This window comes from Neomonachus schauinslandi, chromosome 1 (genome assembly GCF_002201575.2).
Source record: "Neomonachus schauinslandi chromosome 1, ASM220157v2, whole genome shotgun sequence".
Classification (NCBI taxonomy): domain Eukaryota; kingdom Metazoa; phylum Chordata; class Mammalia; order Carnivora; family Phocidae; genus Neomonachus; species Neomonachus schauinslandi.
Window position 1 is genome coordinate 157024848 of NC_058403.1, and position 24477 is coordinate 157049324.

The window sequence follows — 24477 nt, forward strand, 5'->3', positions numbered from 1 at the left end:
AAACCTAAGTGAGGAGGTTTTAGGGGAAATGTTCTGGATGTGGTACTTTGCAGGTCACTGAGAGAGCGAGTCTGGGGAGCTGTGCTGGCCAGGGAGGCGGTGGGGCCGGGGGAGTCCGTGTGCCCGGGACCGCAGCCAGTCCCCTCAGCCTCTGGGCCACAGGGGCATCCACCAGCTACCTCATCACACCTTCCTCCTTTTCTGGGCTACTTGTGGCCTACGGTGGGGAAGGTGTTCAGTGCGGTGTTGCAAACAGGAAACAATGAGAACAGCCTCCGTGAGCCCAGTGGGGAAGGAAATGGTAGTAAGGCGGTGTGGCCGAGCTTCCGGTGGTCCTGAGGATGCTCGGTTGCGGCCTGTGTACACACGGGGGTGCGGGGGGCCGTCTGCCTGCCTGGCGGGGCTCCCTGCAAGCCCAGGCTCGGAAACACAAGGCCAGCTGCCAGAGCGAGAGTTGAGGGTTTCATCTGATTTCTGTGTTGTTTTCATGGTGTGGCTGTGTTGCACTTAGAATTAAAAAGCACGTCTGTCCCTCAGGTAGCAACTTTAATTCATTCCTGCCGAGTGGAAACATATGTCTGTGAGATTTATTGGGAAAGCTAAGCATTCTATCCCAGGTCGAGATACTCGCACATTTTTCACAGAAGGAAGAATAGATCAGCTGAGCGCTGACCAAAGACGCAACAAGCACAGCTTGTACGTAAGACGTAATGTGGGGACGGCTTGTCGCACCCCCAGGGAGAGAAAAGGAGCCACGGCGGGCTGTGCGGGCAGGCGAGGCACTTTGTTCTCAGGTGCTGTGTGCTGAGTCGTGCTGGAGCTCGGAGAAACATCAGGAGTCCTGACCCTGTCTTTATTTAAAATGCTGCTATTGGGTTCATCATGCATTTTTTATGTTACTTTTAATTTAAATCACATGAAAGTATTACTTATCTTGCTTATAAAGATTCTTGGTGCCCCTTTTACATTGTGTCCCAGGCAAGTGTCTTACTTGGCCTCACCCTGGTCCTGGTCCTGACCCAAGCAGTCATTACATGAGGCAGGTCTGTGATGAATATATAACACATTTTTTCAACCATCGATTAAGATCTTCCCCACTTGCAAAGAAATAAAAATTAAAAAAAAGAAAGTGACGGCTCTGCATATGTTCTTTCGTCCACCTGGAAAACCACACAGCCTTCCGTGCCCCGTCTCACTGCCAGGACCCAAGAGCCGCTGCTTGTGGGGAGAGGCTGCCGTCTGGGCCCTGGCATCACATGGTTAGGGGGGCTCTTGCTAGCACTAAGAGCAGCCTTCGTCCCTGAGCAGACATTTTGAAGGCATAAAAATTTCTCACTTGGGAAAAGTCTCACCCGGCAGGCCTCAGAGGGAGGGCTGCGGCCCTCAGGCTTCTGGGAGTTTCTACTTCTGAGCCAGGAAGCCACCCTCAGACTGTACCAGGTCCTCCTGGTGGTTTAAGATCTGAGCATTGCATCTGCGTGCACTGCAACCGGGGCTTTGTCGCCCGCCTTCCTCCTCTGGGGAGGGAGGGGGATCCTGCACCAGGGTCTAGGACACCGGGCTGGGGCCCCGAATCTGCACTGGCTTTGAGCCAATCACCGAATCCCTCAGAGCCGCAGTTTGCTGACCGGTCTGAATGAGAGCAACACTACCAACCACCCAAAGCTCATGTAGAAATTCCATGGGGCGCCTCAGAGGAAGTTCCCACCAGGAGTGGCAGCTCAACCAATGTGAATTTCACTGTGAATTTCCATTCTTTCCTGGAAGATAGAACAGGGACAATTTGGGGCATACTTTGTAAGCTTTTCTTCTTTGTAGCATGTTGGAGATGTGCATGTGTTCCTTATGTTCCCTCCAGATCCCTTGGCCCTCAAGGGTCACCAAACCTTGTTGATTTTACCTCTTCAGTAGCCACCGATTCCCTTCTTTGTCCCCTGTCCCGGCCCCAGGACCGGGCCTCACCTCCAGCTCATTCTCGCTCCCTGTTGGCATCTTCCAGGCAGATGCTGACCCTGGGCCTCCTGTCCCTGAAAGCCTCAGTGCAGGCACTTGTTCTCAGGCACAGCCTGCTGTGTCCCCTGACACCAGAGCCTGTCCTGTTCTGTGGGCACCTGGCCCACCACCTCCCGGCCTCCCATGCGTTTCGCTGTGGCTGTGCCACTGGGTTCTAGATGTGAGCTGAGATACTAAGTGCGGTCTCTGGCTTATTCCATGAAAGGTACATGCCTGCCGCTTTCCTTTCTTCCCCTCCTATGGGCTGGAACGAGGGCGCAGTGGCAGGAGCTGGAGCAGCCATCTTGGACCATGTGCTTAAGACTTCCCTGCAGCCAGAGGGGAAGGTGGGAGGAGAAAGGCCAGGCTGCCCCTCCCCGCAAGCCTCCATTTTGTTCATGGCTGTGCCCTCTACCTGAGGCCACAGCCTGACAGGTGGCCCCCCTTTTACAGGGGCAGCACTGTGTTCCACCGACAGCCCCTCCAGTCAGGGCTGTGGGCTCCCTGTGGCTGGTACTGACGCCGCACCAGCCTCAGTGGACACCTTCACTGCACTGTCCTTGGGTGCTGCTGTGGGTGCCAACCTGAGCTCCCTCCACCCTCGAGTCCTGTCCTGAGCCCTCTTGCCGCAGGACCTATGCACCCCACTGCGTTCATCTTTCTGCTCTCCTGCAGGGCCGCCTCTGGGCTGGTCCCCTGTGCTCCCATCACCCTTCTTCCTGCCCCCACAACTGTTGGGCACTGGAGTGGCAGGTTTATGTCCCTCTGTCCTCATTTTGGGGGGCAGCCCCAGGGCCTGCATCGTGCCTGGTGCAGCAGGCCTTCCCTCCCTCAGCCCCTCCCTCCCTCATTGGACAAGTTTGGAGACCGGAGGCCTAATGCAAGCCCACACACACCCTCCTGCAGCTCAGTTCTGATGGAGGGACAGAGCTACTGTGTGGTCAAGCAGAGCACAGACCCTGTCAGATACAGCAGGTGGGCAAGGAGCCAGGGTAGGTGTGCTGGCTTTAGACTAGGTGGTTAGGAAAGGCCTCCAGGGTGGCCAGCAGGGAGGTTGGTGTGTGTGGGCTGGTGGACAGGGGAGGAAGAGGGTGAAGGCAGGGGGCCACGGGCGGGTTGTGAGCGAGAAGGGCCACCTCGGACTCAACACGCCCTCCTGTGGCCGTGTGGGGAAGGCAGGAAGGACAGCCCCTGAGGAGGGCGCTGTCGCCCTCTGGTGGGAGGGGAAGGCGGCAGCAGTAGGGCCGGAGGGAAGTGGCCTGTAGCCCTACCCTGGAGGCGGAGGTGGAGGTGGAGGCAGAGCCGACCGACCGCGGACACAGAAGTGGAGGAGGACGTGCAGAGCCCTGGGCCCCGCAGCAGGAGAGCTGAGACGGGCGGGTGGCCGAGTGGAGCTGCCCGGGGTGGGGGCCACAAGGGGGGGCAGCAACCATGGAGTCTAGAGCTGGGGGCGGCCCTGGCCAAGTCGGGAGGAGAAAGCACGCGTGCAGTCTTCTCCGGGCACAAGTCCTCAAGAACGGCAGAGGGAAAATCCAGTCCCTACCCCCTGGCTTGGGTCAGATGACTGGCTCAGCCCAGACAGCAATAGTAGCCTGCAAGAGGGCCTGCTGTTCTCTGTCCAGGGAGCGCTGTGGTCTCGGATCGGACAGACGGACGACACCACCGTGCAGAAAACACCCGGTTTATTAGGATTAGCTGTGGCATACATGGTTCCTTTGATAGTTCTGAACTGATCGTGAGTCCCCAGTAACCATACACACGGAGGGATGCAATTGAGCTGCAGAGACAGTAACTGGCAAACTGCTTAGAAGATCACGGTGACCCGAACGGGTGTATGTTAGTGATTGGTGAGAGAGAGAAAAGGTAGCGTGGGACCTTGACACGGGTGCAGAGCAGAGCAGGCAGGTTTTCCTGGCATCCTTCGGTGCTCTCAAGGCGTGCCCTGGTGGCCCCCAGAAGCTGGACAGGGGACCCGTGACCACCCCCATCCCTGCAAAGGAGCAAACCCCCCCATTCCCGCTGCAGGGGGCATCTTTTCCTAGAGAGACTGTCAGGCATGAACCCCATGGTTTCTGTATGGACCAGCAGGACTCCAAAGGAAGGTGATGCACCCACGTCAGTGCTGGGGCCTAGGGTCCCGATAGGTGCGCGTCTCCTGGGTCCTTCCTCTCACCTTCTCGAGGCCGGGCCAGGTATGACCTCGCTTCCCTTCCAAACTCAGCTCCTCGTCGGGGTGAAGGCCTGACTCTGAAGCTCCCAGTGTCAGCACGGAGCCGTCCTCACTAAGAATGAACTCGAGACTCGCACAGCTCCCCCAGGACAGGCGGGCCCATGGCCCTGGTGTGGCCCCAGGTGGGACTTCACACACAGCTGGTGTCTGCCTCCCACACCTGCTCCCATTCAGCGGCTGGTGTGGCCACGTCCCTGTCCCCTCATATATTAGGAGACAGTCCTGCTTCCAAATAATTCTTTTTTCTTTTTAGTATAGGCAATTTTTTAACCTTTAACCAGATATGTAAAGGTGACTGAATTTGTCTCTGTCAGAGCTTTCATATAAATAAATCCATGAATCCAAATGATTCCCGGTCAAACCATGTGCCTGATATTTAATTTGAGAAATGACCGAGCCGGCACATGCTCTGGGAGAGGCAGCGGGGGCGGGAAGCGCGGCGACTTTGTATGACCCACGCTATCACAGCTCTGAGGGAGAATTCTGGGTTCAGGGACATCTCGAGGTTTGGGGGCTTTGTGGGTTTGTGGGCGGCATTTCTGCTTTTCCTCAGCTGAGGAGCAGAAACATTCACACAGTGGCGCAGTTGGAATAGGCGGGGGCTGGCCTTCTCCCTCGGCGCATTTTTTACATTTTTCTCATCCAAAGAGAAGCCAGAGAAGTGAGATGGGGCAGTGAAAGTCTCTGTCTGTGGCCGTGGGCCCTGCCCGCCCCCACCAGAGGGGCAGGGGAGCACAAATCTCAGCCCCCAGGCCGGCAGGACTTTCCATTGGGGGCCGGGGTCTGCCCGCTGGAGGGTGACTAGCGCTTGGCTACACCATGGTGTGGTCAGGGCCCCTGGAAGGAGAGCAGGGGGGACCCCCTCTCTGGGGACCCGGAGCAAGCCCCAGAAGAACAGGGCGTGGGTGAAAGGCAGCAGTTCGCACCGCTGAAGGAACACGGGTGGGAGCCACAACTCCCAGCCTCCAAAGTCAGAGGGCCTGGCAGGGGAGCGGCCGCCTCGTCCAGGGCCTCGAGGCCCCTGGACTGCACCCCGCGGCCGAGCAGGGGCCCCCTCGTGGTTCCACCCCCTCCCAGGGTCATATGTGCACTAAGGAGCCTCCTGAGGTAACAACAGTCCCTTTTGAAAGTGAAAGTCCTCCGGCAGTGGGCAGTGATCCCCATTTATTGCTGGCGCTAAGTGAGGGCCCGGGGCGGGCAGGGTGGTGTTGGCCCCTGAGAAAGGCAGGCCAGGCACGGCGGGGCCCTCTGCTGGGAAAGGCGGGCCCATGCGGCCTGCGGCCCTGGGCAGGGCCCCCGCGTCGGGACTCTCTTCTTCTGCCACCAGAGGTAGCTGTGCTGCCGGCCCCGAGGCTCCCAGGGTGGCTACGGGCCCAGGCAGGGATAGGCTCGGGGCCCCGCTCCCCGGGGCTGCAGCCCAGCGCCTCGACCTCGGGCCCTGCGGCCAGCCTGTCCCCGTCCTGTGCAGGGGCATCAGGCTCCAACGCCTTCAAGCCTCCCCTTGGTCCCACCCACCCACCTAAATAGTCTCTGCTTTAGAAGATACATTATATACTAGACACTTCATCTTCAACACAGTTACCCTCTCATAGTGTCAGGTACCGTTAGTCACGCAAGGAAAGGCAGCCTCTGAATATATGTAAAGCACTCGGTGGGCAGCCTCAGGCTCCCTGGCAGCAAGGAGGGGGTTCCTGCCCAGTTCTCTTTCTGGGCCAAGCCTCCTCCTGTCCCAAAGCCCAGCTCCAGGCTGACCGGGAGCTGACAAGGGTCACGGGAGGCTCCTCACGCCAAGGAAGTCCCGGGCATTTTCTGGGCCTCGGAGGGCACGTGTGTCTGCCCCGGGGGAGCTGATACCTGCCACCTCATCCCACGGCCAGAGAAAAGCCATGGAGCGGGGCCAGTTGGGGAGGGTCCTGGGGTGGGGGCTGGCGGGGAGGGCAGGAGAGGAGACTCCTCCAATTATTGCAGTCAGGTGTCCGAGGAACACCAGGAATTCCTGGGAACCTTGGGGGGGCGGGTGCGGGAGGGCAGGGCAGAGGCTTCGTCGCTTGGTTTTAAGGACATTGGAGCACATTCCGTCCCCGGGAAACTACCTGTGGCCCTTCTCTGTTTTTACAGTGTCTACCCCTTAGAGTAGACCCAGAAGCGGACAGCCTGGTATAGGACAAAATTGTGCTAGGGATTCCTCCAATTTGTGATTTCCTCCCCCCTCCCCCTGGCAAGCCACATGTGAGAAGCCAGCTTCCGCCCGTCCTCTGCCCACTTCCCCGACCGTGGGCCGGCCACGCAGCCGGTGCGCTCAGGGGGGGGACCCTGTTCCCGCCACCCCTGTCCTTTGGGAGACCCACAGGTTTATTTCATGGAAGACGGAGTTGGTTACTTCAGGAAGCTCTTTGTGGAGAACGTGGTAGGCACCTTCGTAAATCTGCAATCGGGAAAGACAGGAAGTCAGGGCCACAGGAGGGGACAGTGCAGGCAGGGGACCGGGGGCAGCACGCCAGTGCTCCAGGTGCGCTGTCATCGCCTTCTGATCAGATGATGGTTCAAATACATTTAAATGTCCCATCATGCTCTAGCGCTCCCTTTCTTAAATCAACTCACACCCTCCCTTGACTCTCTTTCTCTAGCTACAGACCCGTCTGTGCCTCCATCTCTAAAGGGTGATTTCTACTGTCTACACATCCCCGCCTTCCATCTGGTGCTCAGCTTATTCCAACCTGCCTTTCACTCCCACCAGCCCTCAGCGAGCGTTCTTGGCATGGGCTCCAGTGACCTTCACGTCGCAGGGGTCAGGGAACACTGTTTGCTTTCATATGATTTAACTTCTCAGCTTCATTCAAAAGTTGACCAGAGTTAACCTTCTAGAAACACTCTTCCCCTGTGGTTTGCACTGCAGCTTTCTACCCTCCTGGTTGTCTACCTGCCTCGCTAGCAGCCCCGTCTCAGTCTAGGCTTACCCATGGCCTTGCTGACCTCTGCAGGCTGGCGTGGCCCACAGGTGTGGCCGTGGCCCTCCTTCTCCCTCCCTGGAGTAACCTCTTCCGTTCTCGTGGTTTGAAAACCATCCATGTGCTGGTGACTCAGGAATTTCTATCTCCAGCCAGACCTCTCTCTGAACTCTAGATGTGTATATCTGACTGACTGTTTGCCATTTCCAGTGGGACTGCTAATAGGCACCTCCAAATTTCCTTTTTTTAATACTGTGGTAAGAAACGCAGCATAAAATTTGCCATCTTAATCATTTTTAAGTGTATAGTTCAGTAGTGTTAAGTATATTCACGTGGTTGTGCAATAAATCTCTAGAACTTTTTCATCTTGCAAAACTGAAACTCTGGCCCCGTTAAATTCCCTCTCCTCGCTCCCCACTTCCCTGGGCAATCATCATTCTACTTTCTATTTCTATGGTTTTTTGACTACTTTAGATATTTCACACAAGTGGAATCATACAGTACTTTTTCTTTTGCAATTGGCTTATTGTACTGAGCATAATGTCTCCAAGGTTCATCCCTGTCATGACGTGAGTCAGAATTTCATTCATTTTTAAGGCTGAACACTATTCCATTGTTGGTCTAGACCCCATTTGATTTATCCACTCAACCATCGATGGACACCTGGGCTGCTTCCACCTCTTGGCTGCTGTGAATAATGCCTCTATGAACATGGGTGTGTGAGTATCTTTTAGAGACCCTGCTTTCCTTTCTTTTTCTGAATTTCTCTTTCTTTTCTTTTTTTTCTTTCTTTTCTTTTCTCTTTCTTTTATTTTATCTCTTTTCTTTCTTTGTTTGTTTCTTTGTTTGTTTGTTTCTTTCTTTCTTCTCTCTCTCTCTCTCCTTCCTCCCTCCTCCTTCCTTCCTTCGTTCCTTCCTTCCATCCGGAGAGAGAGAAAGCGTGGGGGGCGGGGGAGGGGCAGAGGGAGAGTGAGAGAATCTCAAGCAGACTCCACACTCAGCGCGGAGCCTGATGCAGGGCTCGATCCTACAACCCTGAGATCATGACGTGAGCTGAAATCAAGAGTCAGATGCTTAACTGACTGAGCCACCCAGACACCCTGGTCTTTTTTCAAATTTCTAATAGAACTCTCTAATAGGTAGCTCAAAATGGAATTCTCAATATTCCCTAGCTCTCTCTCCCAGTGTTCCCCATTTCAGAACACATGCTGCGAAGCCCACCGCCCGGGGCTCGCCCTGGTCCCTCTATCACCGTCCCTCCCGGCTGGCCTCCGCCCTCTACTCCTGTCTCCATATGGCAGCTGTGAGGATGCCTGGAGAACTGAAGTCAGTACAGGCCGCTCTCCAGCTCCAGACGCTCCTGCGGTCCCCATGGAACGGAGAGAAAACGTCCTGACTCTCCGGGGACACAGGCCACGCCTCCCTTGATTGGCTCACAGCGCCCCCTGTTGGCTGCTTACACACACCGCGATCTCACCAACCTGGGGTCTTTGGGCTCGTTCTCCCTTGGTCAGGAATGCCCTTCTGCCATTCTCCCTGTGCACCCCATCTGAAGTAAGAGCTTCACCATTCCCTCTGATCACCCAGCCCACCCGTGGCACCGACCCCCTGCATCATCATCCTGGTCAGGTTTCTGTTTATTGCTCATCCTGCTGGGACGCAGGTCGCATGGGAGAGTCGGACTTGGCCTGTCGGTTCCCCCGGCCTGGCACAGAGTAGGTGCCCATGAGTAGCTGAATTAATGATGAACTGAGTGGTCTTCCTGGTGCCAAGGCCAAGGTGGGCAGCGGGAGGATCCCACCCCGGCTGCAGGTCCACCTGCCTTTTCACGCCCTCCGCCACTACCACCAGCCTGCTTTCCTTTCCCTTTTCTCCTTTCTCTTCATCCACGAATCTGCATCTGCTGGTTGGTGTGGGCCGGGGTACAGGGGAGCACTTGATGGTTGGCAGGGATGCGAGCGTCTTTGTCAGCGAGGTGCGGGGTGGAGAGGGCCGGGGGCTCGAGCAGAGGACCTGAGTTCGAATCCCGACTCCACCACTGAGTAGGTGTGGGCTCTGTGCAACTTGCCTGCTCTCCTTATAACCGAGCAGGAAATGCCCTGGACGCAGGGCCCCCACGTGTGGTTGCTCAGGCTGTGGCAGCACGGTCAAAGACATGTCTGCTCGGGAGGGCACCCCGGGGCTGTGTCTGCCCAGCCAGCCACACAGAGCCACCTTCAGCTGTGTCGCTTGACGGGTACACAGCAGGTGCTCCTCCAGCGGGGGCTCTTCCCAGTTCCACCAGGCAAACAAAATGGGCACATCTTAACCCCACGACTACATCTGCCACTGCAAAAGGTGCACCGAGGTGGTCCCTTGCAGTTTGTTGCATCTGACACGGCCACAGGTGCTGTCCCCTCTGCGGGACATGCTCTTGAGTCCCTCGCAGACCAGATCCCACCAGGGCCCCCGCCCCTTTGTGCTCAGAGCCCCTGGTGGTGGCAGCTGGGCTGGAGCTGTTGCTGCTGGTGCAGAAGGCCAGCGCGTAGGGAGGCCAGGCAGAACACACGCCCTTGACCCTTGGTCATGACAGAGCTGAAGACATGCCCTCGGGAGGCCTCTTTTGCTCAATGCCCGGCTGTGGGTGCTCTTCCTGACCTGACAACTTCTCAGTGTTCCCTCCTCCTTCCTTTCAAGCTCGGTCATGAGAACGGTCAGCTAGTGGCTCATGCACTCCCTTAGAATTAACAGATGCCTGGGATTCCTGGTGCTTATTCCCCAGGGGGGCCCCATGGGGTGCCACCTTCCCCCCTGCCTTGGGGAAGTGGGGGGGCAGCTGCTCACCTTGAGTGTCTTGTCCTGGCTCTTGGCGGACTCCATGAGCAGGTAGGCCCCTTTGCTGTCACAAAGGCCATCGGCAGAGCCCTGGAGCAGCAGGAAGGGCAAGGTCAGCTTGGGGAGGGCCCGCTCCACCCGCGCGACGGCGTTGAGCAGCTGGATGACGAAGCACACCTTCAGACCTGCCCGGCAGTTGAGCGGGTCCGAGTTATAAAGGTCCACCTGCAGGTAGAAGAGAGAGTTCCATCATTTTGTGGCTAGGGGGCGGGGGGGCTCCCTGTCCAGAGGCACAGACCTATTCCCTGGTAGTCTTCCTTCTGCTCCAGCCTGAGCGGCTGATTCCATTCGAGTGAGCTCGGTCTGGGGTGTGGGTGCCGAGAATGGGCAGCATGGCTGGCCCTTCCAGAACCCGGACCTGCACTACTTCCGGTGCCTCTTCTTCCAGGCTCTACTGCGTTCCACATTCATACATGTGCCCACAGACAGTTCCAAAGCAGGCATTTGTCACTTAAAAGATGTGAGCAGCATCATATTGTTTGCTTTGATGATTTCACTCAGGAATAGCTCTAAAGATGTTTTTTTTTTTTTTTAAAGATTTTATTTATTTATTTGAGAGAGAGAGAATGAGAGACAGAGAGCAGGAGAGGGAGGAGGGTCAGAGGGAGAAGCAGACTCCCTGCCGAGCAGGGAGCCCGATGTGGGACTCGATCCCGGGACTCCAGGATCATGACCTGAGCCGAAGGCAGTCGCTTAACCAACTGTAGCTCTAAAGATGTTTTGGTGTTAGTTTGTGTGGATTTTGTTTTCTTCCTCGACTTAGTGTCTGCCTGTTTGGAGTGGGTAAGGAGCCCACACGAACTGCTGGAAGGCCCGGGGCTGGCAGGAGGGGTCCTGAAGGCACACAGCAGGGCCCTGCCCCATGAACTTTAGGAGCAGCAAAGCTCACGGCAGGTCTGGGCTGCAGAGGTTGCCTGCCACCCTGACAAGGAGCCTGTTGCCACCCTCAGTCATGTCTGCCCCCTCGTGGGATGTGCCTGGAGGCGCATCCTCCCTCCTAACCATCAGCCCACTGGACCCGACCCTGACACTGTCCCTGTCCACGGCTCATAAGCCTACCCAGGCTGCTCTGGCACCCTGTCCTGCTCTCTCTAGCCCAGATTAGTTTCTGCCTTGACTCCTCCTGCCTTTGAGGGGACAGTGAGCTGCCTGCTTACTATGGCCTGAGATGGGGCATCTGTCAGAATCTGGGTAACAAGTTTCTAGAACTCTCTGAGGCCCATGTGGGCAGGTGTGAGACCACAACGCCCCTTCACCCACTTTCCTCCTCCTTGCCAATGGGTTCTTTCTTAGCTAGTTGGAGAAGTGCCCTGTGGTGTCAGGACCAGGTGAGGGCGCAGAGAAGCCATGGGGACAAGGCGTATGGGAAGAGCTGTCTCGTGAGGCCGCCAGAGTATCCACTGTGTTCTGACTCTGATTCTTCGAACGCGGGCGCTCCGTCTCCCCTTCTTCACTAACCCCTACAGGGCCTGAGCCAGAATCCTAGATCCGTGCCATGAGGAGACAGGCTGCCCTGGGTCGCCCGTGCCATCCCCAGATTCCTCCCATGCCGGGGGACTGAGCATGGCAAACCAGACCATTCGAGAAAAGCCACACGAGAGGGCTTAGCCACTCCCTGCAGCTGAGCTGGCGTGACTCCTGCAGGCCGGGCCATCTGTCTGAGGGCTGAGAGGATGGGACTGGAGGGGGCAGTGTGGGGGCAGCGCATGGCCGCAGCAGGAGATCATTTGGGGTCTGTGAGGACACCTGCTTGGGAGAGGGCTATAGCATCCACGAGAGAGCCCTGGGCTGGAAGCTTGTCGTAAACTGACGCTAATAGGAACAATGGCAACTGCAGCACCCATGACCCGACACATACTCTGTGCTCAGCATGGGGCCAGGGTGTCACATGCAGGATCTCATTTGGTAAAAAGAAATAAGGATAGCTAACATTTATTCTGAGCTCTCCTACAAGTTTGGCACTAAGTGCTCGACCCGTTTCACCTTCACGACCTTCATAAGCACGCTGTATGAGGAGGAATGGCTCTCGTGATCCCTGTTTTGCAGAGGAAGAACCTGTCATTAGTTTCCCAAGTCTTGTTCTCCCCTATAGAACCCTGGGTGTTTAGTTGGCAATACTACTGCTCAGAAGAAAGGACTACATTTCCCAGCCTCCCTTGCAGTGCTGTCGTCATGTGACCAAATCCCAGCCAATAGGAAATGAGCAGCAGTGCCAGGCGCACCCTCTGGTCAAGGCTTGTCCTCCTGTTGCCCCTTTCCCTCGTCCCACCGGCGAGGGTGGAACACGAGTGGAGTAGGGAGAGAGGTGAGACCACATACACGAGGGCTGCACCCTGGAAACAGTAAGCAAAAAGATGGGTGCCGGGGCACCTGGGTGGCTCAGTCGTTAAGCATCTGCCTTCGGCTCAGGTCATGGTCCCAGAGTCCTGGGATCGAGCCCCCACATCGGGCTCCCTGCTCGGCGGGAAGCCTGCTTCTCCCTCTCCCACTCCTTCTGCTTGTGCCCCCTCTCTCGCTGTCTCTCTCTCTGTCAAATAAATACATAAAATCTTTAAAAAAAAAAAAAAAGATGGGTGCCACTGGCCATGAGAAGTCACTGCGCAGAGGAATAAGCCTCTCTCCTGTTAAACCCCCATTGTGTGGTCTGGTCCCAGCAGGCTGGTGAGCCCGGGCTAACAGCGCTCCATGTGAAGCTGCAGAGCGCTGCTTGCCAGGAATGTGTGCTAATGAGAGCACAGGGCCAGAGCCCATTAAGTCCTGCCTGAAGCCGCCCGACACTTTGTCCTGCTGACCCAGACCTTCCCGGGCATGCGAGGGCCCTCCAGGAGTCTGCTCCTGGGTTTAATTGCTCTGACAGTCCAAGTGGCTTCCTGCCATGTCTTCCTGCTTCCTTTTTCCATGTCTTGATCACGTAGGCCCTGTTTACACAATGATCTATTATGGGCCCGGGGAAGGAACCAGCAGATGTGTTGGGGAAAGGGCAGGCCCTGGTGTGAACCTGGGTGGAAGGCAAGGGGCAGAGGGAAACTGGGACCAGCAGGGAAACGAGGGCTGTACCATGTGGGAAAACTGAGGCTCAGAGGGCCCAACCCTCCCTCCCTCCCCCCAAGTAACCATTCTGGCCCAATCGTGGCAGACTTTGTTTTTTGAGAGCTTAAGATCTAAATCTGCCCAAAGTCCTCCTTTTAGGGTAGGGGATGTGTCCTGTCACCCCCAGGAAGGAGATGGACAGGGCTCTCCCTCCTAGCCAGGTCCAAGCCCTGATCACTGGTCAGCAGAACTAGCCCATTCAAAACCAGAGACCAAAGAATCAGTCCCAACAGATGGCTTACTGTATGATCCCATTTCCATGACATTCTTGAAATGACAAAATGAGAGAACAGGTTAGTGGTCGTCAGGGCTCGGGAGGGGTGAGATGGGAGGGAAGTGGATGTGGCCATAAAGGGCAACATGAGAGATACTGTGGTCGGGGATGTTCTGGGGCTTGACTGTATCAATGTCAGTATCCTGGTTGTGATACTGTCCTAGGGATTTGCAAGATGTCACCATCTGGGATCCCTCTGTATTGTTTTTTTTTTTACAAGTACATATGAATCATAATTATCTCCAAATAAAAAGTCTCATTAAAAACACATACCAAAGAGCCAGTCTTTGGTACTATCTCTCGCACCCAGTTCCCTCCATTTTTTGGACCACAGCTGATCCTTCCAGCTGAGAACAGTGTCTGCTGGGGACACACCAGCCAGAGGCTGATCTGAGTCCAAGCAACTGAATTCTTGCTCCAGATGAATGACTTCTGGGGCACCTCCACTGGCTGAGACTTGAAGTCCTTTCTCTTGGGGTAGTCGACTGAACAATATAAGGAAGACCAGAGGAGTGAGGACCACCAGCCCTGACACCTCCTAGCTGTGTGATCTGGGCAAGGCTCTTCTCTTCTAGATTCAATTTGCCAATCTGTGAAATGGGGTAATAGTGGAAGTACCTCGGGAGATTCAGTGAAATGATAAAGCCCCAGTGCCAAGCCCAGCGTCTGGTCTACAGTGGTGGTAATGATGTGGGCGTTGCATCTGAGTCTGACACTGGGAAGCAAGGGGAGGAGAGCCACTCTTTGCTAGAAGTAGAGCGGAGTCTGCTTCAGACACCCCAACCCACATGGCCTCGGGTAAGGCCCTTCTCCTTCCTGGGCCTCAGTTTCCCCGTGGAGGGAACCTCAAAGATTCTCCTTGGGCTATCATCTCATAAGCTGTGAGTGTTTTCCTGGCCTCCTGTGTGTGTTTAGCGATCCTCTAGTACCTCGCTGTTTTCTGAGGCTCTGAGGGCTGTCAGCAAAGTTGAACTTGACAGCGAGGGATGTGCCAACTGGGACTTCTGACTTCTGCCCATGGTCTCTCTCTGGGAAGAAAACTTTGCCCTAAAGCACAGTAAATATAGCTGCAACCCACAGCAGGGAGTTTTCTTAAACTTTTGGTTGAGCAAAATATAGGCCCCACCCCTACAGTCAACTCTCTTGACCTATTTTTAAAAAATCAGTCTGTGATGAAAAGCAAAATTAATTTTTGATTCGAATTATATTAAAAATAACTCACATACTGAGCCCTTAACTCTGTCCCAGGTGCTATATTAAGTGCTTTACTTGTATTTGCTCATTGAAACTTCTCCGGAACCCTATGCAGGGACTAGTATTGTTACCACTGTTCTATACGTGAGGAGCCCGAAGCTCAGAGGGGCAACGCGACTCACTCAAAGTCACACAGCAAGTAAGGGGCAGAGCCAGGATAAGAACACAGGCCGTTGGGCTCCATGTTAGCCTTCTTAACCACTCACCAGGCTATGCTCCCTGTCCAGAGAAGAGAAAGTAAAGGTGGGTCTTGTGCACTCAGATGGCCAGGAGCTGTGGAGGTGGCCCTCGCCAGGAAAGAAAGAGGTGGGTCCCTGGTGAGGACCAGAAACATCTGGGCCTGACAGATAATGAAGTGACCTGGTGGGTCCCAGAGGTTGCTTTCCTTCACAGGCTGCTGAAGGGGATGGGGGGCACTCTCAGGGCCCAGACCCACAGGACACGGTCTCCCACTTCACAGAGAAAGGTAGCCCCGCAGGCCTAATCTCCTGTGATTTCCCCTGAGGTACCCACAGATGTGTCTACGGCTGGGGCTTTTTGACCCTTCTTCCCTCGAATCTCTCCCTGTTCCTCTGGAAGCCTCACACTTCCTCCTGTGCTTTAGAGCCCATCCATCCTGGGATCCCCACCTCCTTCCTCCATTGTCTAGGTCTCTGTTAATCCATCTGTTTTCTTCACAGGAAAAATCAGATCACTTTCTCTGGCCTGCAGGAGAGAGAGAGGGCATGGCAACTCTATCCAAATGATCTTTGGGAAACCCTGGGAGAGCCTAAAATGGACTGGCAGGTCTTTGCAGAGGCAATCCATTCATGCTCCATCTTTGTCTTGAATGGTGGGAGAGGCGGGCAATCTGTAGTGGGGAAAATCCCGTCCTCCATGCACTGGCTTCCCTCACCCGTCTCCAGTGCTTCTCCGGCCTGATGCTCCTCGCCTCACTGATGTCTACTCCGCTTTCAGGCCTCCGGGCCGACTTCACCCCTTCAGGGAGGCCTTCCTCCCCAGGCTCTCAGGCTCGCGGCCCCCCACCAGTCCCGCACGTGCCCCCCTACGGCGGTCAGGTGTTTGTGCGCCTTGCACTCAAGCCTCGCCCAACATCCCACCCCACCCCCCCACCCCCGCCCGCCCAGGGCAGACACTGGGCAGATGAACGGATGAGCAAGCCGACCTTCCTCCACCCGCCCGAGAAGCCGCCCTCTGGGCCCTGGGCGGCAGCTGGGAACCTCCATAGGGGGCTCGCTGGCCCACAGCTGGCGGAGGGGCTGATCACAGCTGGAATGACACCAGGAGGCCTAGAGGAAAAGGTCCCTCTTTACTTCATCTCAGGAAGAAGGGCTGGGCATGACAGAGGAACCCACCCCTCCACAAAAGGTCAGCTCTCTGGAGCTGCTTGCGGTTGCTTTCCCTGTGGTTCGTGGGGCTGTGTTCTCATGACTGCCAGGCTTATGGAATATTCTAAACGCAAATGAGAATTTACCATTGAAATTGGCCTGAATACGGAACATACTGAATGTGGAAGACAGCCTTACCTGGGGCCGCCAGCGCAAGCTTGCCTGTCCGTGTGTCCTCTTCTGTTGGGCCTCAGCAATTCCACCCTCCCCCAGCACCCCAGCTGGCTTGCAGCGCCCAGAGAACCCTGCCCCGGAGAACACCACTTCCTGCCAGCTTTAGGGCCAAGTCCAAACTCCTGCCGTGGCCTGGGAGGCCACATGCAATGGGCTCCAGCCACTGCTCCACGGCCTCCCACAACACCCCCCCACCGCTCCCCAAGTACTTCTGGGCCTCGTCCACCTGTCTCCTCAGCCTGGCTGCCTGTAGAGTTTCTCTTCTCTTTCCACGCTCAGCTCAACTGCCCTTTCCTCCGGAAAGCCTCCCTCCCCTGGGGCACCGTGAGCCATCGCTGCTCCTGTCCTTCCTTCCTGTGCCCATCTTCTGTACCTACAGACTGGGGCTGCCCCTGACATTTCCAGTTTCCAGAATCCCCCTTTCCGTGTCCTTCCTCCTGTCTGCTGGGGAGCCCTGCTCCCTCCTGGGGGCCAGTTCAAGTGTTTCCTCCCATTGACCCATGCCCAGGCACCACTGGGGAAGCTGGCACTTCTGTCCCCAAGGCTCCGGTATCTGTAAGGACAGATGTGGTAATGACAGCCCCCATCTCTGTGGCATCTACACTGCACCAGGCTGCAGCCTGGCCCCCAAGGCACCTGAGGACCAGTGACACTGAGTGTGGTTTCCAAGGTCATGCTGGGGCACAAAGAAAGAGATAGAGTTGGGGAGCTGGGTCTGGACTTAGGCCTCGTTGCTGCAAAGCTTATGCTCTCCCCACCGAGCATGCAGCCTACCTCTTTGTCGTCTACCAGAACCACTGGTGTCTCTTTCTGTCCCTATGACCCTGGAAGACAGGGTGGCTCATCAGCTATTCCCAGCCTCTGGCTCAGGGCCTGGCCCGAAGCAGGGGTTCCACGAAAGTTTGCTGACCTGACGTGCCGCCTGCAGGATGGCAGAGGGGAAATGAGGGTCTTGCCTAACTTGGCCCAAAGTCTCCCCAAGTCGGTTGACTGAAGGCAAAAGCCCTATTCAGCAGGAGGCCCAAGGCTATGACTACCGGAGTAGGTGCCCAACCTTGGTGCTTGAAATTCTTGAGCTAGACAAGAACCGTCAGAAATAAGGACACTGCAGTTCCCTTCTGGATATAAAAAGGATTAATCGGGATCAGCCTACGTGTATGAGTTACCACTTAACCAAGAGCATGTGAATTACTGAACATTCTTTCCCAAGAATTACTTTTTCTATTAAAGCTTAAATTCCTGGACATTCTGGTCTCTGCCTTTTGGAGCCATGAGCTGGGCTGGCAGGTCATGACCCTGGGCACGTGGGCGCAGGCGGTTTGCACAAACCCACCACAAGTCTCTGGGGCTTCTTTCTGGAGGGCTGAGGGTCTTCACAACCACAAGTGATGCAGACCCTGCTTGCTCCTTTGGAGTGGCATTCCCTGAATTGTGACCTTGAACTCACACACAGCTCCTGAGTGGTCACCAAGAGAAGGGGAAAAGCAGCCACCATATTCTCCACCTGGTCACACCACAGCCACCTCTTCAGAGGCCTGGGAACTGAATAAACAGTAAGGGGAACAGGAAGGCATTACAGGGATCTTACAGGACCACCTCCCTAACTGCTGGTCACAAAACAGCAAGATCACATGATTGCAAGTCTTAAAATCAGAAGTCGGTGGCAACTAAGGAAATCAGAATATGGTCTAGATAGAGAATGGGGAAGGGAATTATTGTCACTTGTCCAAAGTGTGAAAATGGCATGGGGTTACATGGACATGTCCTCCTCCGGGTTCCTTCCTCTTGGGCAATACACGCTGAAGTATTCAGGAGTTTAAGATCCTGGTGTCTGCAACTTTATTTTCAAAAGGTTCAGCCAAAACAGTGTATCCACTTCATGACATTGGATTGGGCAATGATTTCTTGAACATGATATCAGAAGCATAGGCAACATAAGAAAAAGGGAGGTAAGCTGGACTACATCAAAATGAAAACCTTCTGTGCATCAAAGAACACTACCAACATAGTAGAAAGGCAAGCCACAGAATGGGAGAAAATACTTGCAAACCATGTACTGATAAAGGGTTAATATCTAGAATATATAAAGAGCTCCAACAACTCAACAACAACAAAACACAAAAAGCCTAATTAAAAAAAGAAAAAGGGCTTGAATAGACACTTCTCCAGGGAAGATACACAAATAGCTGATAAACCCATAAAAAGATGCTCAGCATCATTAGTCATTAGAGAAATGCAAATCCCTTTGGGGCATAAACCCAAAAGTATCAAAAGCAGGGTCTCGAAGAGATATTTGCATACCCATGTTCACAGCATCATTATTCACAGTAGCCAGGAGGTGGAAGCAATGTAGGTGTCCATCGGACACGCTCAGCTCAACAGCCCTTACAAAGGCAGTTCTGACACACGCTACGACATGGATGAGCCTTGAGGACACGGTGCCAAGTGAAATGAGCCAGTCACAAAAGGACACATACTATATGATGAACACTCATATGAGGGCCCTAGAATAGTCCAATTCATAGTGACAGAAAGTAGGATGGTGGCTGGCAGGGGCTGGAGAGGATGGGGAGCAGAGAGTTACTATTTACTCGGGACAGAGTTTCCATTTGGGAAGATGAGAAAGTTATGGAGACAGATGGTGCATATGGCTGAACAACCCTGTGAATGTACTTCACGACCCTGAACTATACATTTAAAAATGGTTAAGACGCTAAATTTTATGTTCTGTGTATATTACCACAATAAAGTTTAAAAGAGATAAAATAGATATCCATATTGATATTTTCATATTTAAGCACGGATTGAACAAGCATGGCAGAATATTTCCAATTGGTGCGTCTCAGGGAAGAGTATAGGGGAGGGCATTGTACTACCACAGTGACTTTTCTGTAGATTTGAAATTTTCCATAATTAAAGCTGGCGGAGAAAGCTCCTTTCCCTACACTCCCAGTTTTCAGGTTTGCCAGTGGGAGCCAAACATCCCTTGGGTAGGCTTGGGGCAGGGAGTCCCCTGTGGGCAGAGTCCACTGTTTGGGGCTTGTGTCTGGCTGGGCTATTTATGCCAAGGCTTAGCAAGTCAGCTGCATCCAATCCTCACGAAAAGGGGGGTCCAGATCTTAGCTCCCGGGTGGCTTCGAGGTGATGGAGGGTGTCTTGAGAGATCTTGGCCCAGGTGGTATTCCCATGTGAACCCAGCCAAGCGCGCAGCTTCTTTCTTCTTGGATCACGTGAAGGTACTTGGGAGAGAAGCTACAGGGCAGGGAGAGCACCTTGTGGTCGTGGGTCTGGCTGGCAGCTGGGACTCCTGCTGACTTACTGGCTTGTCCGCTGCCTGCAGGAACCTGCCTCTCTCAGAGTTGGTGGCGGGAGGAGAGCTGTGAGCAGCAAACATGGGGTGGGGGGCGGGTCCACGGACCCCTCGCATGCAAGGCACAGGACCGAGTTAGACCCATTCCTGTGCTCCCTGCTGGCCACTCCCATATGGAGACAGACATGCCAAGAGACATTCTAACGGCCCGTTATTTATTTTTTTTAAGGTGTTAGTAAATTATTAGCTGCTTCAAATAGACAAGTCCTCTGCAGGGAATGTAAGCTAGGAATTATGGAGAGTCACAAAATAAAACCAGCTAACCAAACCGGGCATAATGGAAAGTTAATAACCGGTTCTCAGAGGGGATTTCTGTGGGAGGCTGTGTCCTGGGGACAGAGTGGGAGGCTGAGGCCTATCTTTAGCTGTGGTGACAATTAGTCAAAAGCCTCAGTGATGGCCGAGCTTTCCAAGACCTGGCAGGAGCCTTCCGAGGGCCATGGGCAGATACGGCCTCCCCGCAGCGGGGCTGGGAGCCATGTGGGCAAGAGGGGCAGGCGAGCCTCATCCTCAGCGCGGGGCACCTCTGAAACGCTGGGCGGGGGTCTAGGGCGGCGCCCCCCTGGAGGAAGGAAAGGAAGAGAGCTGGCCACTGCTCACAGCAATCCGGGTGCCTGGATCTTGCCATACGGCCTCACCGGCAGGAGTGCCAGCAGCCAGAATGTGCTCGGAGGGCAGCCAGAGTATTTATAGAACACAGAGACGTGGTCCCAAAGACAAACTGCCTCAATGTACACACAGCAGATGCCCCTCGTAGAGGGTCTCATCATAATCACAGCCCTGTCTTCCTCCCAGTCTGCACCCAGTTCACAGGCTGGAGCTCAGAGAAAGCGGTGCCTTCTCTGCGTGTGGAATTGGGTGGTTATCAGTGGTTTGAGGGTGAGGAGATCGTCAGCAGCCTCCCCTCTTCGCCTCTTGCCCCAGTGTCCTTGGCCGGAGAACTATTTAGAACATCCAAGGCTTCTCAGAGTTGGAGGGATTCATCCCGTTGAGAAAACCCCACGGTTGAGGGTGGAATGGTGAATACGTCAGCACTCTAATGTTCTGGCCAAGGATGCTAAATGTGTAGACAAACATAAAAAATGCCCGAGTGGCAACTTCTTTGTTCTCAGGATTTTAATGCCAAGGGCACTTGGCTCAGAGTAGAGAGATCTGGGCTCAAATCCTTACTTAGTAGCTGCGTGTCCTTGGGTAAGTGACTTGCCCTCTCTGGGCCCACGCTCCACAAATGCAAATACTGGTAGTAAGACTGACTTCCGGGAGCTGTGGCGGGACACAAGGGCTAGGGTGTGTGACTCGGGAGAAGGGTATGACAGTGGTGCCCTGGCTGGTGTCGGGACAATGTGAGGCATCTCGGCCTGTATTCCTGGAGGCTTCGCACGTGCTGGGAGGACGGGCCTCCGTGGGCTGGTGGCCATGACGCCTGGCTGGGTCGTGAGAACACTTGCCACAGTAAAGCCCAAACGCAGGTCGGGCTTTTAACATTCGAACGACAGAGCCAGCCTGCTTCCCCAGAGACAGACTTCCAGATCTTCCAAGAGCCTGCGGCCCCTTCCACCGGATCCTGCTTTAGTGAGCTTGTTAGGCGAATGTCTCTTTTCTTTTTGGGGCTTTTATAGCTGCAGGGTTCCATGGGAAATATCTTAGCTAAAGATGGGCCTTAAGACACCCTGATGTTAGATCCGGGGAGGTGCCTTTTCTGAACACATTTTCCCCCTGGGCGTTGCTATTTTTAAGGCTCAGGCAGAATGTTCAAAGGGAGTCTCAGAGCTGCAACAAGCGAGGGGCTGATTCTCTCTGCGGAGGGATGGAAACTCTTGCTCCTTGTTTATTCCAACTGGAGTCCAGCCTTCCCTCCGAGTCTTCCCAGCAGGGAAATGGATTAGCATTTCTAAAGAATCACCCCTTTTGCCTGACCGCTCAGAAACCCGAGAAATGAGGGTGCACAGGGTTGGGGTGCGGGCTGGACAGGGGGTAGGGGAAGAGCCTGCTCGCTCTATGTTCACACCAGACTCCCGTTTTCTGTAAGGCTTTCAGTGGAATTTTCCATTATCTCAAAAATGAGATAAAAGCTCTGAAATTTGCTCCTTGTAAACAAAGAGGGTTTGGAATCACTTCATTATCTTTTCTTCCCCCTTCCTTTTTGCCCAAGTACCTTCAGGTGTAAGATAAACAATTTGAATTTGCACCTGGACGTTTCATCTCAAAGCTGTCAAAGGGAGTGTGCGCGCGCACTCTCTCTCTCTCTCTCTCTCTCTCCCTCATTGTTGTGCTAGCACAGCTAAGGCAAAGATAATTGGTCTTACTAGAGATCGCACATTCAAGCCAGAGCCATTATTCGGGATGCCAGCAGGTGGAAAAGCCTCCGTCACAAAGTGAACCCCGCACACGGGCCATAGCCCACAGCCACAGGCTGTGTGCACCTGCTCTTGTGAGACAGGAAAAAAAGCTTAGTGATTGTCCATGGTAGCTGGAAGGAGGCAGCCAGGCAGGCTTCTCAATCAGATGGGTTCAGCTCTGGCCCTGAGGAGTTGTGCCCCTTGGACAACGTAAACCCCTACTTAACCCCTGAGTCCCAGTCTCCTCATCTGTGAAACTGGGTCAATGTCCACCTCATTCACACACATCAGGATTAGATCGAACAGCACGAGTTTGACTTTAGTGTTTCTGGGTCCTAAAGTGGTGCCTTTTCACTGTATAGATTGGCCTTTTGAAATGAATTTTTTTTTTCTTTATTCAAATATTCTTTGATCCTGGGGGTTTAAATTTGGCCCCAAAATGTGGCTTTGGGAGGTATTGTAGATTTTAAAAATTGATTAAAAGTTTCAAATGAACGTGGATGACTTAGGCAGATGGGACATCCCGGGGGGGCCCCCTACAGGCCCCACAACCCCTTGGGTCTCTTGCCAGCGTCATTTACAAACAGGTGGCCCTCAGTGGTCCGGGAGTCAGACCTCTGATCAGGACTTCTTCCCACACATTAAGGCCAATCCCCATTTAGTTGTCTACTCTCTAAGTGACTCATTTTACAATGAAGTTACAACCTGAGTGCTCAGGTCCTGAGGAAACCCAGGAAAGCCACTGAAATACCAGAGCACCCCACTCCATTTTCCAGGAGTCTTGGGGAGCCAATGATTCCATGGTTTCCAACTCCTAAGGCAAGAGGGGAAACTGAGGCAGAAGAGTAGCAAAATGATTTGCTTAATCCTGAAGATAATTCTGGTATCTTCCAGAAGCCCAGGGTTGCCTCCTGTCCACTGGCCATGAGCCCACTGGGCTCCCTGCCCCCACAGAGAGCAGGTGGAGGAGCACACCCACCTAAGCTCTCAGGCTAGCCCCTGCAGCTCACCTGTGTGGCTGGATGAGCTCCCGGCACCTGTCCGGCCCCCAGTCAAAGGCAGAGTGCAAGGTGCTGGACTTCAGCTAGATGGGAAGTGGGCCAGCTCGCTGAGCAGTCTCTTAACAGACCCATCCAAATCTCTGGGGTTTTGGACTATACTCAGACACAGTATCTCAGGCACATGAGTTGACCTTGACCTCTTGTCCCTGCTGACCTTGGTGCCTGGTCCCAGAGGTGGTGACATTAACCAGATAGCAAAACCTCCCAGCTTCTCTCTCTCAAAGCCACCTTGCCTTTTCTGAGCTCCTTTCAGCTGGTTTAGTTCTTAGAGAAGGTAGCCCAGCTCTGCCTGGGGGGCTGTGATGGATTCTTGGCAGGGCAGTGGCTCTTAGGAGAAGGGGTTCATGAGGTGCCTTATGATCTGACCTCAGTTTACCCCTTGCCAGTCACCTGCTGCCCTCTCTGCTGTGGCTGAACTGAACTATTGACTGTTCCGCAAATGGGCTATCCTCCCTTTGTGCCAGGTCTTTATCAGCACAGTAACCTTTGCCGGGAACCCTCTTCCTCTGAAGCCCCTCCAGCTCTGGCACCAGCTTCCACCTCCCAAGCCATAGACATATGACTTTTGGCCTGGTCTGAATCCAATCTGCTACCATCATCCCAATTTGCCCCCCAGGAACTGCCCTTCTATATGCTGAATCCATGAGGTTGGATGGGGTCAACACCACTCCTTTTCCTGAACAATAAGTCAGGCCCAGACAGTCTGCCAATAAGAATCAGCCCTGAGACATTTGTTGGCTTTTCAACAAACTGTCTTTCTGCTGGGGTTGCTTAGGTAAAGCTGCTGGTGGCCATCCTTGCTTCCACTTTGGGAAAGGTTGCTTAGGAATGAAGCCAAACCAGGGGATATGAGAGTTGGGGGAGAGACAGATGGTGAACAAGACTTTTGAGCCCCTGGATCCAGCCATGCCTGAAGCCTTTAGTTCCATCCACCAATAAATACCTCTTTTTGCTTGAATCACTTTGAGTGGGGTTTCTGTCACTTGCAGCCACAAGAGACCTGGCTGATTCACACAATTTCATCTGATTTGCTCCTTTGCATGTTCGGGGTACAGCTGGGGCATCATAACCACCTGTCCCTTCCCGCCCAATCCTGAAGCCACACAGCACCTCATGCATCTTCATGTCCCCATTACTTCACGCAGGGTCTCAGTGAAAGGGTGGGAGACAGCCATGGATGGAACTACCACTCAGTTTCCCACCGGGGCTGGTCCCCCCAGGTTTTCAGAAAGACTCACCTCCGTCTTATTCCGAGAGAGCATGCTGGAGTCAATTGGGCCCAGGGACATGTTTGGCAGGACAAGGTTGAGAACTTTCGCAGCAAAGACCTAGTGGGGAGGGGAAAACAGGGGGTGTGAGTTCGGTGGCATCCATGTCCAGCTCCGCCCACAGGACAGTTTACAATAAATTAAGGAAAGTGACGCCCAAGCTGAACATCAGCCAGGTTCGCTTCCCAAGGCTGAACAGCCCGGGACTCCCCCTG

The 24477-nt window shown here is 54.3% G+C and overlaps 1 protein-coding gene across 2 annotated transcripts in view; it reads right to left on the reverse strand.

Moving 5' to 3' along the window:
• Positions 1 to 3663: 3663 nt before the first annotated feature.
• The window catches only part of MGLL (monoglyceride lipase), a 121470-nt gene continuing 100656 nt past the window's right edge, over positions 3664 to 24477 (reverse strand). For both annotated transcript variants that reach the window (XM_021695277.1, XM_021695278.1), the window contains 3 exons: positions 24233 to 24322; positions 9994 to 10209; positions 3664 to 6647 (listed from right to left, as the gene is read on the reverse strand). In XM_021695277.1, the coding sequence (XP_021550952.1) occupies positions 6522 to 6647; positions 9994 to 10209; positions 24233 to 24322 (432 nt within the window). In that variant the 3' untranslated portion in view covers positions 3664 to 6521. The remainder of the gene's footprint in view (positions 6648 to 9993; positions 10210 to 24232; positions 24323 to 24477) is intronic.